General features: G+C 65.2%; 1 protein-coding gene across 1 annotated transcript; it reads right to left on the reverse strand.

Annotated features, from left to right (window-relative positions):
• Positions 1–215: 215 nt before the first annotated feature.
• On the reverse strand, positions 216–6,227 carry FSCN1 (fascin actin-bundling protein 1). The gene is made up of 5 exons (XM_040989934.1): positions 5,344–6,227; positions 1,341–1,497; positions 1,122–1,243; positions 864–1,031; positions 216–654 (listed from the first exon to the last, which is right to left on the reverse strand). Exons 1-5 carry the CDS (start codon positions 6,176–6,178, stop codon positions 452–454), a joined length of 1,485 nt encoding a protein of 494 aa, XP_040845868.1. The 5' UTR covers positions 6,179–6,227; the 3' UTR covers positions 216–451.
• Positions 6,228–18,595: the final 12,368 nt, after the last annotated feature.

The following is an 18,595-nucleotide window of genomic DNA, read 5'->3' on the forward strand; positions in this document are numbered from 1 at the left end:
GGGGCTCCCCGCAAGCCCCAGCACCCAGGATATGAGGCGGGCACCCACAGGCCCAAGCTGGGCCTGTGCAGCGGGAAGGGCTATACTCCGCCCCACCTGGAGGCACCTCTCCTGATGCTGCCCACAGGCCAGGGGGCCGAGAGAGCGTGCGGCTAGGGAGGGCTCCCCATTCCAGTTTTGGGCCCCGCCAGGCCTGGGGGCTCAGGAGGGGAGGGCATCCCACTCCAGGGAACTAAGGCTCAGAGACGACTGAGGTCAGAAGGAAGAGATGCTGGCCCCGCCCGCGGCAGAGAGGACCAGAGGACCACAGGCGGGGCGGGGTACACAGGGAGCAGCAGGTGGGGGCACTGTTCTCTCTGGGGGTTCCAGTTTGAAAGGCAAGGGGCTCCTCAACCTGGGGGAGGGAGTTGGCAGGAGGGTGGGTCTGGAGGAGGCCCCTGGGTGGGGGACCCTAGTACTCCCACAGGGAGGCGGGGTCCACGGCGTCGGCACAGGCCTTGAGGACACCCGCGTGGTCCCCCTTCAGGTAGCGCCCGCCCACCTTGATGGCCACCTTGTTGTAGTCACAGAACTCGAAGAAGAAATCCACGGGGCTGTCGCTGCTGCTGGTGACCGAGGAGTCGCTGCCCACTGTCCAGTACTTGCCCGTGGAGTCTGCGAGGGGAGCCCAGGCTGCTCAGGGCGGGCCCGGCCTCCCACCCTGCGGACTCCCACCCTGCGGCCTCCCACCCTGCGGCCTCCCACCCTGCGGCCTCCCACCCTGCAGCACGGAATTCAGCCCCTCCCCCAAGAGCCCCCCTGCCTGGCCAGCCCAGCAGCACCACCCGCCCCGGGGGGATGAGGGGGACAGGACGGGGACCTGCCTTTGATGTTGTAGGCGCCATCATTGAACTCCAGCTGGAAGACATCGTAGTTAGAGCGGTTGGCATCCAGGGTGCCCGTGACTTTCCGACAGCCGATGAAGCCGTGCTCCCCGCGCAGCACGATGATGGGCCGGTTGATGAGTTTCATGAGGAAGAGCTCGGCATCCCCTGGGGAGGGCAGGACGGGGGGCACCCATGAGCCTCATGACAGTGGGAGAACAGGCAGGGCCGGCGGTGCCTGTGAGCCCCCCAGGCTACCTGCTGTCTCTACGGAGGCGGCCAGCTGCCCGTTCTTCTTGGCAGTCACAAACTTGCCATTGGAGGCCCGCAGGGTGATGCGGCGATCACGCCACTCGATGTCAAAGTAGCAGCTGGCATTCCTGGGAGGAGGGGTGGAGGGCGCCAGAGCAGGGTTGGGAGGGCCGCCCCAGGTGTGTGTGCTGGGGGCGTGCTCAGGAGGTGGCGGGGGGTACTCACTTGGTGGATGCGGTGGACTGCACGCCCCCAGTGGCCGTCAGCGTCCAGTACTTGCCCGTGTGGGTGCGGAAGGCGCACTTTTTGGTGTCGCGGTCGATCTCCAGCTGGAAGGTCTCCTGGTCCGTCTCTTCGTCCTGATTGGCCGACAGGTCCATCCCTGGGAAGAGAGTGAGCTGTGTCCCCAGGCTGCCCGGCCACCGCTCTGCCCTCGCATACCAGCCACGACAGGGGCCGCAGTGTGCCAGGCAGGAGGCTCGGTGTGGCCCGGGGCAGCATCACCAGGAGGACTGATGCAGGGGTGCTGCGGGCGTGGGCACCGCCACGGGAGGGCTGTGCCCGACATCCACCCGAAACACCAGCGCTTCCTGCCTCTGTGGGTACCAGGAGCCCTTCCAAAAAACTTCAAAGACATGCCACCCTCCCCCCACCGCCCCCTTCCCTGGGTATTTTTGCTCCCTGAACACACGTGCCTTGCCACAGCTCTGCACTCGCCGACGCTCACGAGTCTCCTGTGTCATGGCATGATCCCTCCACGCAGCCCCCACAGGAGCTATTCTCTGCAGCCACGTGGGCCTGCACATCCGTGTGTGCACACACAAACTCCACACACACATATTCAAACCCAGGGCGGGGCCTCTACTCCCCACAGAACCCGGTCACCTCCCCCCAAATGCCCCTGGCACCAGCTCCAGCTCTGCTGGCTGCCCTCCTATGCCCATCTGGGCACCTGCCACCAGCAGGGACTGCAGTCCTGAATGGCAGGTGTCCTGTCACGGATGGAAGAGGCTGCCGGGGACAGAGACTGCTCTGCAAGGGCTGACACTCAACTCTACCACACCCATCCCAGAGGACCCCCCAGTAAGCCCTGCCTGCCTCACAAAGCAAGCAGCTGAAGCCAGACAGTGCCAGATCCTTCCCTAAGGTCACCCCAAGAAAGCAAGGGGTGCCAGCGACTCTGGGAGAAGGCAGGGACAGACTTCCCTCACCCACCAATCCTGCCATGCACAGCGCCACAGGTAGGCCCTCAGGGTCAGGGGCACCCCGAGATGCTGCTGGGGAGTCAGGCTCAGGCCACCACTCCCTTCCCAGGACACAGCTCAGGCCACTAGGATGCCACCCCCACAAGCCACCTGCACTGCTGAGCCAGCAGCCAGGCGGGCCACCTTGCCCCAGGGCCCTGGCAAACCACCCACCCAGTGTCTGAATGGGGCCACGGGGAGGAGCCCCACTGGGTCCCCTATGGCAGGAGGGTAGGCAGAGTGCTTAAAGAGAGGCAAAGACGCCAGCACAGCCAGGTCCCCTCCTGGGCGCCCAGAGCTCACCAGCTGCCCAAGCACTGATGAGGGGCAAGGGGGCAGCAAAATGAGGCTCCCGGGACAGGGAAGGCCTCCCCAGAGGGAACCTGCTACAGCTCCTGGCTCTGCTGCCCACCCGGGCGGCCTCAATTGAGGTCCAGGTGGGGCCAGGTCCTGGACATGTGGGCACGTCGGGGAGCTGCCTCAGTCCAGACAAAGGCAGACTTCCGGCTGCTCAGCAGCGCAGCCACTGACTGTGCCATGGAGAGACTAACCTGTGCCACCCCTGCCAGGGATGCCGGCAGACCCCAGCTGCCTGGCACGTCCAATCCCAAACTGCTTGAATGCCAAGATCCAGACCAGTGGCTTCCTCATACTGCCTCAGTTTCCCTGCCTGTCATGAGGGTCCCTGCCACTGCAGGCCCTTCCACCCCTACAAGCAAGCAGTGTGTACTCGAGAGGACAACCGCCAACGGGGCTCCAAGCCCCTGCCAAGGCAGGCAGGGCCCCACTTAGCCTTGCAGCCTCTAATTAGGGCCCCGTTTCCCTGGGAACGAGGCTTTCACTGGGATTTTTCTTCCCCTTACTGGCAACCCAGAAAGCCTGAGTCACAGGCCTGCATGGCCTGGGGGGCCCATGGCACTTCCCATCCCTGCCAGAGCCTAGGAGAAACTGGAGTCCTGTCCTCCCCACCCCCGCACCAGGCCCCCAGCTTCCAGAACATTCTTTACAGCAGCCCCATCCCCAGGTCCCACTTGGGGAGGATCCAAACCTCCTATCCCTGTCCCCCAGCTTGCCCAACCCCCATCTCTCTGCACCCTCACCAATGAGCCACGGATGGGGGGGCAAGTGGTCTGGCTGGAGCCAGGGCCTTGGAGAGGGTTCTGAGGGGCAGGAGACCCTCTGGGCACCAAAGCCAGCACACTCACAGGAGCTAAGCTGGGACGCAGGCTCCAGGCCCCTTGGCGCCCCCACCCACCAATGGGAGCAGGCCTGCAAGGATGACTCACATCCCCCCAGCACGGCAGGCTGCGCTCCAGGACCCTCCCCGCCTCTCCGGCCTGACTTTCCCAACGTGTGCAGGGCAGCGAGCACCGCCTCCTTGCCACGCAGGCCTGTCCAAAATGGCCCCGGCGGACACGCCCCCTCCCCAGGCCCGCCTGGGGTCTCCAGCTCCCCTAGGTGGAGGGGTGAGGAGGGACGAAGGCAGGGCCCTGGGCTCCGCCCAAAGGGTCCCCTCCCCACTCCCATCCCTTTGGACTCTGTGGATGAGCCAACACCCCCTGGGCTCCTATTTCCTGCCCCTCCTGCCCCCTCAGCCTGAGTCACCACCAGGAGCTGAACAAGCCTTCCCAGAGAAGGGGCACTGCCCGGGCTCGCCCCAAGCGGCTCCTGCCCCAGTCCCAGGGGCCACAGCCACCTGTGCCTGCCCTTTCCCCAGGGAACCCCACTGTGCAGGCAGCCCGGCCGCAGGGGAGCCCCTGGCACCTGCGTCCCGCCGCCTCAGGGCCTTGGCATGTGCTGTGCCCTCCCCCCAGGCCTCCCAGGGTCCTCCTGGGAAAGCCCCAACCCTCTCCACTACAGCTGCGGACCCCGGCCTCCCGCCGTCTCTTCCCGGCCTCAGCCAAGGCCTCAAGGACACGGGCTGTGCTCATCTGCCACTCACACCTCAGCAAGGGCCCCCAGCCAGCCCCCCACAAGCGGGGCTTTGCAAAGGAGGGGCGCGCAAGCCAGGAGGAAAGCGGAGGTGGGGGAGCTCACTGCACGGGCCGGTCGGAAACAGCTCTGCCGGCTGGAGGCCCCGCAGGGCGGGATCGCGTTGCAAACCAATTGTTCCCGGAGAGAGAGCCCTTGGGGACGGGTTCACGCTAGGGCAAGAGCTTCCCGAGGGAGCCGGGCTGGGGTCTCGGGTTCGCGCCCAAGCCGCCCTCGAACGCCCGTCGAGCGGAGCGCACCCGGCGGGGAGGCGCGCGCGGCAGGCGCAGGGCGGGGTGCCTGGCGGGCGGCCAGCGGCGCCTCGCCAGTCCCGGGTCCGGCGCGACGGGAGGCCGGGAGCCCCCCGGCCCGGCGCCGGCCCTAGGGACGGAGCGGCGGGGGTCCGGGCGGGGGGAGGCTCCTGCTCCGGGGTGGGGGCGCTAAAGCCGTCCCCTCCCCCGCCCCGCCGCATCTGGTTTCCCCATCTGCAGAGGCCGAGCAGGACAAAGGGGGCGAGGGAGGGCCCAGGCGAGGCGACCCGCCCCCTGCTCACAAAGGCCGCGGCCTCGGGCGCGGGGCGGACGCGGGGGTTGGGGGGCAGGGCGGATTCGCAGGGCGACCCCCGGCAGCAGCCCACCCCGACCGCGGCGGGAGGAGGTGGAGGAGCGCATCGCAGGGATCGCCAGCCGCCCCCTCCCCAGTTGGAGAGAAAAGCCCCGCAGCCCGGGGTCGGGAGCGGAGAAAGGCGGGCGCGCGCGCACACGCACAGCGCCCCCTCCCCAAAGGGCCGGGGCCGCCGATCCGTGGGACCCGCGCGTGCAGGACGAGGGAAGGAGGCTCCCCGGAGTGGGCACAGAGCTCCCGGGTGGGGTGGGGGAGGTGGCGCCCCCTCCCCGCCCGGCGCGCGCGCCCCCGAGGACCCGCAGAGCAAACCCCACCCCTCCGGGAAGGCGGCGGCGGCGGCGCGGGCCGCGCTTTGTGTCCCCAGCTCCCGCCGGGCGCCCCGCACTCACCCTGGCGCGTGGACACGTTCCTCTCGTTGGCCGCCTGCAGCACGACCTGGGCGCAGCTCTGCTCCAGCGCGAAGAGCTCGTCCTTGCCCACCTTGGTGGCCTTGCCGGCCTTGAGCGTGCCGCTGGGGCCCGACGGCGCCAGGTAACGGCCCTCGCAGTCGCGGAAGGCCACCTTGCCCGAGCGGAACTCGAGCGTGTAGCCGGTGGCGGGCTCGGGGCGCGCCACGAGGCGGCCGTCGTGGCGCAGGAAGCGGTGGTCGGCCGTCTGCACGCTGTAGCGCTGGTCCTGGAAGGCGAGCGTGATGAGCGAGTCGACGCCCCAGGGCACGTCGCGGTCCACGGCGATCTCCTCGGCCGGCCGCGCGCTCAGGTGCGCGTAGCGCTTGCGGGTCAGGCTGTAGATGTTGACCTGCGGGTGCATGGCGATGTGCACGCTCCACTTCTCGGCGGGCGACACGCTCTGCGCGAAGCACGACAGGCGGTCCTCGGTGCCGCCGAAGTAGCGCCGGTGCGCCTCGGACTGCAGCGACCAGCGGCCGTCGTCGTGCGCCACGACGAGGAAGCGGCAGTCGGCGTCGGGCGCCTCGCGCTCGCAGCTCACGTTGCCGTCCTTGTCGGCCGCCAGGTAGCGGCCCAGGTGGCTGCGCAGGCACACGGCCGCGCTGCCCGCCTCGTCGGGCGGCTGCTCCAGCGTCCAGATCTGCTTCTTCTTCAGGCTGCTGGCCGACGCGTTCACCTTGAAGCCGAACGCCTCGGCCGTCAGGTACTTGTTGCCGCAGTTGATGAGGCCGAACTGGATCTGCACCGCCTCGGGGGCCGTGCCGTTGGCGGCCATGGCTGCGCGGCGCTGCCCGGCGCTGCCCGGGGACTGCTGGCGGTGCCCGCGGTGCCCGCGGCGGCGGCGGCGCTGCTGCCCGCGCCTCCCCGCGACGCGCGCCTCCTTTGTTCGCGGCGCGGACCCCGCGCCTCCGCAGCCGCAGCGCTCCACAAAGCCGGCCCTGCCGCGCGCGCCGCTTTATAGGCGGGCTGACGTCAGCGCCGCCGGGCCCCGCCCCGTCCCGCACGCGGCCCCGCGCGCGCCCCCCGCCTCCCGCGCCGGCCGCCCCTTTCCCGCGCGCCCCCCGAAGCCCCGCGCCCCGCCGCCGACCGGCCCTGGGGACCCCGATGCCGAGCGGCGGGGCTGCCCGGAGGAGGCGGCGCTGGCGCCCAGCCCGCCTGCAAGGCCCCGGCCCGGTGGCCCACAGACCCCCAGGACGCCGGCTCCGCGGGGTCCTTGCAGCCTACCCTCCCCCGCCGGGGCCGCTGCCCCCGGAGGCCTCCTGCCCGCTGCCCCGCTGCCCTGTGACCCCCGTCCCGAGGAGCCCCAGCGCCGGGCCGGCAGGGCAGGGCAGGATCCGCGGCGCTGGGGCCAGTCCCGCGGACAGACGGCCCCTGGCCGGGCGCTGTGGCCGCCCCAGCTCTCCGTGCACGCAGCGCCCCCCACCCCGTGCCCACCACCCACGCCCCCTGGCTGCCCGCTGAAGGAAAGCCCAGGCTTTTTCTGGGGACATTCCCTACATGCCAGCACGGCCACCGGCTGCCCACAGGGACTCGGCCAGGCCCTTGCCCGCTGCAGGCAAGGGGCCCGAGCTGGCCGAGTCCTCCCTTGACCCCAGACAAACCCCTCAAGAGACACCCCCCATTGCCCACACCCCCAGCCTTGCCTGGCCCTGGGAGCCCCTCCCACAGTGCCCACCCTGTTCAGATCCCGGAAACCCAGATCTTCCTGCGCAGGTCATCCAGGGTCATGCCATCCTAGGTTTGGAAACCCGGGGCACCTTGCTGGGCTGTGCCTCTCTGGGTAAGTTACCACACCTCTCTGGGCCCGATTCCTTCCCTGGTCCCCGTCTCAAGCTGGGAAGAGCAGAAAGCCCAGGCCTGGCTTCTAGCCTCAGGGGTGTGCTGGGGCGTGGGCAGGGGCCCTGGGGGGGACAGCCAGGCCAGCGTCGCAGCACGGCAGGTGGCTGGCTGTGGGACAGTGGCCACAGACTCCTGGGGCACGCGCAGTGCCTGGTGACGGGGACCTGTCAGCCTGTGCCTTTCGGTGGGCTGGGCAGGGGACAGGTGTGCCGACCACCGGGCCTCAAGCCGGCCTTCCCTGGTGAGGTGTTTGCTGTGCCAGCTGCACACCCCCCAGGCACGGATTCAGATAGGAGAGAGCAGGAGGGCCTTGGGCTGCCGCCCCTGTGTTTGGGCTCTCGGGGTTGTTGACATTTTTGTGTCTTTAAAGACACAATTGTAGCCTTGTCTTGTTCTGTTTCAAAGGTTCTTTTCCTTCTCTGTTTTGAGAGAAAAAGGAAGAGAGACCCATCCACTAGTTCACGCCCCAGATGCCCACCGTGGCCATGGAGGGCGGGGCCAGAGGTGAGCCAGGAGCTTCATCTGGGCCTCCCATGGGGGTGACACAGGGACCCCAGTGCTGGTGTTGGAGCTGTCGCCTGCTGCCTCGCAGGGTGAGGGTTGGGGGCCCCTGAACAGGACACTGGACTCAGAAGCAGAGCCGGGACTTGAACAACCCACAGCAGGGTAAGCACGACCCCAGGGAGAATTCCAGTCCTGTGTCCTGCGGGGACACGCCCGAGGCTTCCTCAGCCTGACAGCTGTGTGATATCCCTCGGGTCTCGGGGGCATTGATGCTGCCACTCTGCCCTGGCCAGGACCCTGTGCCACACTCCTTCGCCGCGTCCTCTGGTCAGCGCCAGGGCAGGCCCCACAGCTGCACTTCCGCTCCGCCTTGCCAGCCCCCAGGAGGCAGAGGTTCGTGGTGGAGGGTGGGTGACTGCCTGGGTGTGGGCACAGCACAGCAGGGGAGGCCTGCAGGTGGCCCCCGTGGGGAGGAGGCCCAGCTCGGCATAGACACCCAAGCCACGCCCGCTGTCCCAGAGTCCATCAGGTGGCCCTCAAAACCTCGGGTCCCCAGAGGGTGGGAAGGACGCTGTGTGCCCTGCCCCCTAGGGACCCCACGTGCCACCTGAGCCACCCTGAACCAGGGCACAGCCTGGGCAGAACTGAAGGGAGTGGCTGGGCCACTGGCAGCCAGAGCCTGAGGCTGGCTAGGGACGGGGCTGGGCAGCTCGGGCCCTGGAGGCTTCAAGCAGCGGTGCCCACTGCCTCTCCCAGCCTCAGCTTCCCTTCCTCTGGGGGAAGACAAGTGTGGCCAGCCCAGCGTGCACAAGCAACACGGTGTAGAGGTAGTGACAACCAACTGTCTCTGGTAGCTGGGCCCATGAATGGTGTCTTTGTTGTTCTGCGGGCCCAGCCATCACCTCAAGGAAGGGTCCTCTCAAAGCTGCCTGGCACGGCCGGCACCCCTCAGGGAGCCCCAGGGTGCAAGGCACTGACCACGGGGCTTGGGTGGGAGGGGCTTGCATGCCCCGCAGGGCGCCTGCGCAGTTAGCCGGAGCCTCTAGGGACAAAGCTGCCCCCTCCCCATAGCCATCCGCTGCCGGCTCCCTGCACCAGCCTTTAGGGGCCCAGGCTGCATCTAAGGGAAACCAAGGCTCAGACAAGGCACACAGGATCTGGCACTGGGTGAGGGTGTGGGGGACCAGGCTTGGGGCTGTCAGCATGCTTCCAAAGAGCTCTCTCTGTGCCCTGCCCGACGCTGGCCAAACCTGGAGTCCTGGAGGGCTTCCAGGAGGTGGTGACGCCCCCACCGGGCAGTTAAAAGTCTCTGGAGCTGGAAAAGCAATGCCACCTCCAGCAGTCTCCCATTGCCCAGGCCTGGACCAGCCTCAGGGGGTATCTCTGAGGCCACCTCCCTGGGGCCCCGAGCACTGCAGCACAGCAGACCCTGGTCCCACTCCCAGCCCTGGCGCGCTCCACAAAGCAGGGCGGGGCAGCCATGCTTGGCAAGGGCCTGGTTAATTAAGAGGCCATTAGTGTCCTGGGCAGAGCCTGGCTCCTGCCACCAGGCCTCTGGCAGGAGAGGGGCGCCGGCTGCTGCCAGGCCTTGGCCTTGGCCTCCCCGCCTGGCTACAGCCCAGCCTGGGGCCCTGGGCCCGCCCCGTCACAGCCCCTCGTGCAGCCTTGCCCATGCCCGGGACGGCAGCCTGGCCTTCCCAACGAAAGACCCAATTTTCCCTTCACCCTCCTCCTCTGACTTCAGACATCCACGAGTGCCACCTAAGGCCTTCCTCACCCAGGTCTGGCGTCCAGGGTTCACGACAGGGGTTTGGGCTCATGCCATCCCACAGAACTTTCTAGAAATGTCCTAGAATCTTGTTTGTCCCACACAGGAGTCCTTTGCCATCATGCATAGACATGGAGCTCATGAAGCATGGAAGTGTGGTTGGCAGACTGTGGGTTCTCTCTCTTTCTCTCTCTCTCTCTCTCTAGTGCATATGCGAAAGCCATCTGTGACTCCTGGTGGCCCTACTGGACGCCGACTGTGGACAGCCTGCAGCGGCTACAGGGACATGCTGTGAGCCAGCCCATAAGCTGTGGGTGACTTTGCTTTTTTAAAATTTAGTTTTCTTTGAAAGGCAGAGTTACAGAGAGGAGAAACAGGTCTTATATCCACAGATTCACTTCCCAAGTGCCCGCAACGGCCAGAGCTGAGCCAATCCGAAACCAGGAGCCAGGAGCCTCTTCTGGGGCTCCCACGCAGGTGCAGGGGCCCAAGCACTTAGGAGTTATCAGCAGGGAGTTGAATGGGAAGTGGAGCAGCTGGGACTCGAGCAGGCGCCCATTTGGGATGCCTGGAGGAGCCCGGCACTGCAAGACCAGCAGCTGCCTGGCCGCCACCACCGGCAGGGACATGTGTGGGGTGCAGCCAAGGGGCTTTGGTCCTCTGAGTCATGCAGAGGGGCTGCCCGGCGCTCTGGGAACACCCTTCTTCGGGCTCTGCAGCTTCAACACCAGGAACAGAGACCCGCTTCAGCCAGGGCCACAGCACAGCCACTCACAATGGCGAGAAACAGCGGGAGTTCCCAGGGCTGGTTCCTGGTCCCGCCACCGGGAAAGGCCCTGGGTGATCCCCGCTCCTCCTCACTCGGCAACCAGCCGCAGTTAGTGAACAAGCCGTGTTCTGTCTGTTTCCACCTGAAAAACTAGAAACATCTTAGGGCCAACATCGTACAGCTTGAGCTGCCACCTGCAGTGCCAGCATCCCTTATGGGTCCCGGTTCGAGTCCCGGCTCCTCCACTTCCGATCCAGCTCCCTGCTGATGCTCCTGGGACAGCAGCAGAGGATGGTCCATGTGCTTGGGACTCTGTCCCCCGAGTGGGAGAACCCGGAGGAGTCCCAGTTCCCCCAGCCGGAGAGTGAGGGGGCTGTGTGCGTGGCTCTCTGTCTTTCAAATAAATAAAAATATAGAGCCCAGCGCCGTGGCCTAGCAGCTAAAGTCCTTGCCTTGAGTGCACCAAGATCCCATATGGGTGCAGGTTTTAATCCCGGCTGCCCTGCTACCCATCCAGCTCCCTGTTGTGGCCTGGGAAAGCAGTCAAGGCCCAAGGCCTTGGGACCCTGCACCCGCTTGGGAGACCCAGAAGAGCGTCTGGCTCCTGGCTTTGGATTGGCGCAGCTGCAGCCGCTGTGGTCACTTGGGGAGTGAATCATTGGAAGGAAGAGCTTCCTCTCTGTCTCTCCTCCTCTGTATATATCTGACCTTGCAATAAAAATAAAATCTTTTTAAAAAAAATTTGTTTTTTGCTTTTTTTTTTTTTAATCCACAGGTTGCAAAAAAGGCACTTCTGAAGGGTCAGGGACTGTTTCTTGGGGCTAAGAAAGTTCTGGAAATTGGGCCCGGCGCAGTGGCGCAAGTGGTTAAAGGTCCTCGCCTTGCACGCCCGGGGTCCCATATGGGCGCCGGTTCTATCCCCGGCAGCCCCGCTTCCCTTCCAGCTCCCTGCCTGTGGCCCGGGAAAGCAGTCAAGGACGGCCCAAAGCTTTGGGACCCTGCACCCGGTGGGAGACCCGGAGGAGGCTCCTGGCTTCGGATCGACATAGTATCGGCCGTTGCGCTCACTTGGGGAGTGAATCATCAGACGGAAGATCTTCCTCTCTGTCTCTCCTCTCTGTATATCCGCCTTTCCAATGAAAAAATAATAAAAATAAATCTTTTAAAAAAAAAAGAAAGTTCTGGAAATTTCCCAGCAGCGATGGCTGCACCACAGGCTGGGTAAGGCTGTCAGCTGGATGCAAAAAGTGTTGGCAGGGAGGGGTCCCGCAGCCTGCTTCAGCTGTCAGGTCTCCCGCAGACTTCTGCACTCACCCGCGGGGTGCAGGAGGTGGCAGTTGGGGTGGGGTCGGTCTGCCGCCTCCCCGCCCCCACCATCTCCAGCTTCCAGGAAATCTCTCTCTACCCACTGGACCCTGGGGGCGGGGAAAGACCTGGGGTCCCCCTCTCCCCAGGCTCCTCGTTACAATCTCCTCTGGACGGTGCAGAGCAACGTGCACGCCGCCCTCCGGGAGAGCCCAGGAAACAAAGCCGTTCCGCTCGCAGCAGGCCCGGACGCGCGGCCGCATCCTGATCCCTCCGGGTTGAGCGGGGCTCGGGGCGGAAGCCACCAGGGCGCGGACGCCGGAGGGCCGGACACCGGATCTGACTCCTGCACCAGCGCCAAGTCCCCAGGCCTCCCTGGGTTGTGCTCAAGGCAGAGGTGGGACACGTCCGGCCAGGCCCCAAGTGCCTCCTGCATCCCTCAGCTGGCGACCCCACCTGCTCACTCGGGTGGCAAGTGCGGGGGCCGCAGGCTCTGGCCTTGGGCAGCATCTGGGTGGGCCCGAGGACAGGCACCCCCTGCTTTCCCTTCTATAATGGCATCACCCCTGTGACAGTTACCACCGGGGGATGTCAGGGCCTTCCCCTCCCCCACCGTCCACTCCGCACAGCAGGACCCTTATCTCCGGCCACATCCGGCTGCCCATTGTCTGGGAAGGAAGAGGACAGCAGGCCTCTGTCCCAGGGCCCTGTCTGGCCCTCCGGGCGTCTCCGCCCCTACCAGGGCCCTGGCCTCTTCCCGGCTGTACTGCAGGGCTGCTGCAGGACGGGGCAAGCAGGCCCCCAGTCAGGACCTTTCCCTAAGGACTCAGGCAGCTGGGAACTCTGGGGGAAAGTGCACCTGGCCAAAGTGTGGAAGATGAAGCAACAACCCAGAGACCGCCCGGCTTCCGTTTCCTTCGGTCTCTTCTACTCAGCAACCCCCTTTCTGGAACAATCCAGCGCTCTAGTGACCGGCCCAAGCAGTGCAGTGAAAGGAGCCAGGGTGGCTGCTGGCAGGTCAGAGGTCAGAGCTGCAGGCTGGGCTGGTCCCCAGACCCTCAGGCGGAGGAGACAGCATCTTCAAGGGGGTGCAGGGCGACCCCATTCTGCCCAGGAGAGCTGGGAGAGCCAGCAGGTGGAAGTGGAGCGTTCTCTTTAGGTCAGCCACTGGTTGTCCTCACACACTAAGGGAGGCAGGATTCCGTGCACGTGGGCCTCGGGCTCCTTGCTCTGCACCCCTGGAGTCCTGTGTCTGCACCCCTGTTCTCCACGCAAGGGATCAGCGACTCCTGACTCCAGGGCTCGGCCGTCTTGCAGAGCTGGAAGAAGAGCCTGACAAAGCAGGCACTGAACTGGTGCCTGCACCCCACACGGGTGCCAGTTCAAGCCCCGGCTGCTCCATTTCCCATCCCGCTCCTTGCTGATGCACTAGCAAGGCAGCAGAGGGTGGCCGAGTCCCAGGGTCCTGCTGTCCATGTGGGAGAAGCAGATGCAGTGCCACGCTGCTGGCTGTGGGGCCATGTGGGGGGGAGTGAACCAGAAAATGAAGGTCGACCTCTGTCTCTCCTCTCTGTAACTCTGCCTTTCCAATAAATACATCTTTTTTTTTTTTGTTTGTCTTTTTTTTTTTTTTTTTTTTTTTTAAAGATTTATTTTTTTATTATTTTTTCATTGGAAAGGCGGATATACAGAGAGGAGAGACAGAGAGGAAGATCTTCCGTCCGATGATTCACTCCCCAAGTGAGCGCAACGGGCCGATACTATGCCGATCCGAAGCCAGGAGCCTCTTCCGGGTCTCCCACGCGGGTGCAGGTTCCCAAAGCTTTGGGCTGTCCTCGACTGCTTTCCCAGGCCACAAGCAGGGAGCTGGAAGGGAAGCGGGGCTGCCGGGATTAGAACCGGCGCCCATATGGGATCCCGGGGGTGCAAGGCGAGGACCTTTAACCACTTGCGCCACCGCGCCGGGCCCAATAAATACATCTTTAAAATCAGGACCAGGGCCCAGCGGCGTGGCCTAGCAGGTAAAGTCCTCACCTTGAACGGGCCAGGATCTCAATACGGGCGCCAGTTCTAATCCCGGCAGCCCCGCTTCCCTTCCAGCTCCCTGCCTGTGGCCTGGGAAAGCAGTGGAGGACGGCCCAAAGCCTTGGGACCCTGTACCCGCGTGGGAGACCCGGAAGAGGCTCCTGGCTTCTGGCTTTGGATTAGCGCAGCGCTGGCCATTGCGGTCACTTAGGGAGTGAATCATCAGACGGAAGATCTTCCTCTCTGTCTCTCCTCCTCTCTGTATATCTGACTTTGTAATAAAAATAAATCTTTTTTTTTTTTTAATTAGGAACAAAGCCCTGCAGGCGCCTTTCTTCCTGGCTCCCCCGTCCAACTCCATGTTGCCCCCTTGCCCTGCCCCAGCAGTCCCCGAGCCTGCCACCATGGCAGGAGATGTGTCCCTTCATGTTCTCTCCCCCTCCAGCCCCAGCTCCACTCCCGTTCTTACCCTGCTGGAAAAAAGAACCTCCTAAGCAAAAAAAACCAAAAATCCCACAGGCCCCACCCAGAAGCCTGGAGTTCTGCCAAGGAGTATACAAATGGCTGAAAAGCAGGAGAGCCACACTTGCCACCCCGTGGCAGGAAGGCAGCCAGAACCCACCCACGGCACACTGCCCACCCACGGCACACTGCCCACCCACGGGACACTGCCCACCCACAGCACACTGCCCACCCACGGGGACACTGCCCACCCACGGCACACTGCCCACCCACGGGACACTGCCCACCCACGGTCACACTGCCCACCCACGGCACACTGCCCACCCACGGGACACTGCCCACCCACGGCACACTGCCCACCCACGGGACACTGCCCACCCACGGGACACTGCCCACCCACGGTCACACTGCCCACCCACGGCACACTGCCCACCCACGGCACACTGCCCACCCACGGCACACTGCCCACCCACGGTCACACTGCCCACCCACGGCACACTGCCCACCCACGGTCACACTGCCCACCCACGGCACACTGCCCACCCACGGCACACTGCGTCAACCGCATGGCAGTCGGAGCCCCCGAGCCCAGCCTCTGAGTGTAGCTTCCTGCTTACAGCTCCTCGACAACCTGCTTGTGGCGAAGTGTGTTACACAGCCACCTGCAGCACTGGCCGCTCCAGTGGGCACCAGTTTGAGTCCCAGTGCCCCACTTCCCATCCAGCTCCCTGCTAACGCACCTGGGAGAGCCACAGCGGATGGCTAGGTGCTCGGACCCCTGCACCCATGTGGGAGACCTGGGTGCAGTTGTGGGGGCGTGGCCTCTGCTTGACCCAGTCGCAGCTGCAGTGAGCAACTAGGGAGTGAACAGACAGTGTCTATTATTTTTTTTAACATGTATTTATTTTTACTGGAATGGCAGATATACAAAGAGGAGGAGAGACAGAGAGGAAGATCTTCCCTCTGATGGTTCACTCCCCAAGTCCGCAACAGCTGGAGCTGAGCCAATCCGAAGCCAGAAGCCAGAAGCTTCTCAGTCTCCCACTCGGGTGCAGGGTCCCAAAGTCGTGGGCCGTCCTTGACTGCTTTCTCAGGCAACAAGCAGGGTGCTGGATGGGAAGCAGGGCCGCTGGGATTAGAACCGAGGCCCATATGGGATCCCAGTGCGTTCCAGGCAAGAACTTCAGCCACTAAGCTATCGCACTGGGCCCGGTGTGTGTACATTTTAAAGATGTAAAAATAAAGTCATACAACTGCATTTCTCAGCAACACCGCCCTTGTGAACGTGCTGAGAAGCGGGACAGAGGGGTTTTGGAGAGCCAAGGGCAGCCCCAAGGAAGGGGGACAGCATGCGGCTTTGTACCAGCAAGTCCCTACTTGTGCAGGGAGTAAAGCAGGGTGGCCGGAACTTGCGTGTTTGGAATGTCCTCCCGTTCTGCCTTCTGGACTCTCAGAAGGTCAAGTGCAAGGATGACAGGAGAACTAGTGTGAGCGACTCCATCTGGATTTTTACTCTAGGTTCCTGCGTCCAGTGCCAAGAGCTCAGTCTGAAACAATGGCCCACCGTGATTTCCCCTGAGCCACTGCCAACTGTACCTCGGTACAGCAAGCTGACTCAGCCTCGTCCTGTGCCCAGCGCCTCGGATCCAGCCCCCTCCACTTCCCGCCCAGCTCCCCACTGATGCACCTGGCAGGAAGCAGCCGGTGGCCCAAGGGCTCAGACACTGCCACGCGTGTGGGAGACCCGGAGTTCGGGGCTCCTGGCTTCACCCAGGCGCTGTCCTGGCGGGTGCAGCCATTTGGGGAATGAGCCAGTGGGTGGAAGATCGCTGGACATATGTCAAACTTGAAGAAGTGTCTGTCAACCAACAAGCCGCCGCCCCGCAGGTCCAGCCTGCAGGCCTGGTGTCTGTCCAGGCACCCCTCCCTGGCTCCTGGCTCCTTCCCACCCCACTCTCAGTCATGTCGGGAACTCTCCCCGCGGGCCGGGCACCCACCGTGGGGCGCAACCCAGCTGAACTTCCCTGGGACCTTCCTTACCCAACCCCCACCCAGCACCGTGGGCAATGAAGGACAGGCCAGGGCACCAGTCCCTGGGTTGCGCTTCCTCCAGTTCGGGGTTCACAACCCACCCACCCCCAAGTCTCATGTGCCACGTGGCGCGGACGAGTGGAGACCCCCGCGCTCCCGAGGAAGCGCCCGCGCCGTGGACCCCCGGTCTTTGTGCCTTGCTGGGGGCGTGGCCCCGGGCAGGTGGACCTATCCGAGGAAACCCAGCGCCGGGAGGCCAATGGCTGGGCGAGGGAGAGTCCGGAGGGCGGGGGGCTCCAGGCGGCTGGGGGTACTGGTGGGGTCTGGCTGAAGCTGTGGGGCGGCTGAGAGGGGTGCCCTGGGGCCGGGGCGCAGGGCCTGGGGCCCAGCAGTCGGGGGGCCGGGGCGCAGGGCCTGGGGCCCAGCAGTGGGGGGGGGGGGGCCGGGGCGCAGGGCCTGGGGCTCAGCAGCCGGGGGACCGGGGCCGGCGCCCCTCGCCCCACCCCTCCTCTGACCCAGCCCCCTCCGCCGTTTCCTGGCGCTGGGGGCGCTCCACGGGAATGATGGAGAGGATTCTGGCTCGGACCCCGGCAGCTTCCTCTAGGGTGTGGTTTCCGAAATCCTGAGCTGGATTTCCCTCCAAAGGTCCCCATCCGCCCACCTGCGGGCGTCCCGCACCCACTCCCTTCCCCTGGGCCGCGCTCCCTGTCCTGCCCACCACCCCTCCCAGCTTCAGGTGTGGGGACCCCCGGGCGCGGGGAGGCTGAAGCCAGATCACGGGGGTGTCGCGGGACCCTAAACCTCCCTGTCCAGTCTCCCTAGGGTGGCCTGCACCTGCACACCTAGAGTGGCCTTCGCCGGACCCACAGAGAACATAAGGTGCAAAGCTGGAGCCCTGACCAGGCCGTGCTTGGAGCAGCCTCTGTCCCCGCTGGAGAGACCCCTTGGTGTGGTCCTTACTTCCTGCAGTCATTGAACAGCACCCCGCCTTGGGCAGGGCCAGGGAGCTGGGCGGTCTAGGTGGCGGCCACAGGGACAGGTCTCTAAGGCAATGCCACCTGGGCCAAACACCGGCTCCACCTCGGATCCAGCCTGGCTGCTCCTGCGCACGCGAGAGCAAACAGGAGGAGGCCCGTGCCAGCCCCCACAAGCAGGAGGAGGCCGGTGCCAGCCCCCCACAAGCAGGAGGAGCCTGGTGCCAGCCCCAGGCCCGCAATGCACAGCAGTGGCTGTCTTTGGGTTGGAGTGGATGGATGGTAGGGGCAGGGGGCTGCCATAGTCTGGGGGATCTGTCCACAGCCCCTGGCCAGTCTGCAGCTTGCTGGTCCTGGGGTTCAGCCAAGTACTCACCCTGTGGGTCAGGGGCAGACCCCAGGCAGCTTAAATTCTGAAACTTCTGACTGGCCTGACTATGCAGCTTTGCGTGCAGGCCTGTGGTCCAGGTTACAGGTTAAGTCTGGGAGATCTGTTATCTCCTGCAGGCCTAAGATAAGCGGGAGGAGTCAGCCCAGTGCCCTCCGCGGGCCCCTGTCCTGCTGGCCACACAGCCTGAATCCCATCCCTTCCCCCACTCCGCCCCTAACACACACACACCAAATCCCGTGGCTCAGGGGAGGGGGGCAGTCACCAGCAGGTCACTCCAGCATCTGCCCTACAACCTCCTGACCCCATGGAGTTTGCGGAAGGCCTAGGGTCCAGCGATCTGGACCTGCTGGGCGTGGCCCTGCCCACGCACACGGTCACCCTGAGGCCGCCAGGGGTCCTGGGAATGTGGATGTGTGACGTTGCAAAAAGACAGAGGAGCCCGATGTCCATAGTGACACAGAATGGGCCACGTCTCCAAGGGCACAAGAGTGGCCAGTCCCAGCGGGGCCACGTGGGGATGTCACACCCACTCTCCCCCGTCTGCCGAGTAGGGCCAGTCCTGGTGTAAGGAGCGGCAGGCATCCGTGTAACTTAACCACGGGCTCTGTCTGAACCCCGCTAAGAGGTCCCCCCCACCGCATGGGGCCACCAGGCCCTGTCCAGCGCAGCGAGGCCAGGCCCAGCGGGCGCGTGTCCGTCGCCACCTGGCGGCGGCCAGGAGCAGTTCGCCAATGGCGCACGGGGCTGGCCGTGCGCTCCCGCTGGGGTTCCCGGGGCTGGCCATGCGCTCCCGCTGGGGTTCCCGGGGCTGGCCGTGAGCTCCCCGCTGGAGTTCCGGGGGCTGGCCGTGCGCTCCCGCTGGGTTCCCGGGGCTGGCCGTGCGCTCCCCGCTGGGGTTCTGGGGGCTGGCCGTGCGCTCCCGCTGGGGTTCCCGGGGGCTGGCCGTGCGCTCCCGCTGGGGTTCCCGGGGAGGGTGACTGGCCGTGCGCTCCCCGCTGGGTTCCCGGCTGTGACTACCGCCTTGCGCGCCAGGGACCAGGCCAGAGGTGCCCCCCGCCGTGTCTGTGCACCTTGGCAGCCGTAGGTAGCTTCTCCCGGAACGACCAGATTCAAGCCACTTTCCC

Source organism: Ochotona curzoniae, unplaced genomic scaffold, assembly GCF_017591425.1.
Source record: "Ochotona curzoniae isolate NIBS_2020 unplaced genomic scaffold, NIBS_Ocur_1.0 contig_54, whole genome shotgun sequence".
NCBI classification, from domain to species: Eukaryota; Metazoa; Chordata; class Mammalia; order Lagomorpha; family Ochotonidae; genus Ochotona; species Ochotona curzoniae.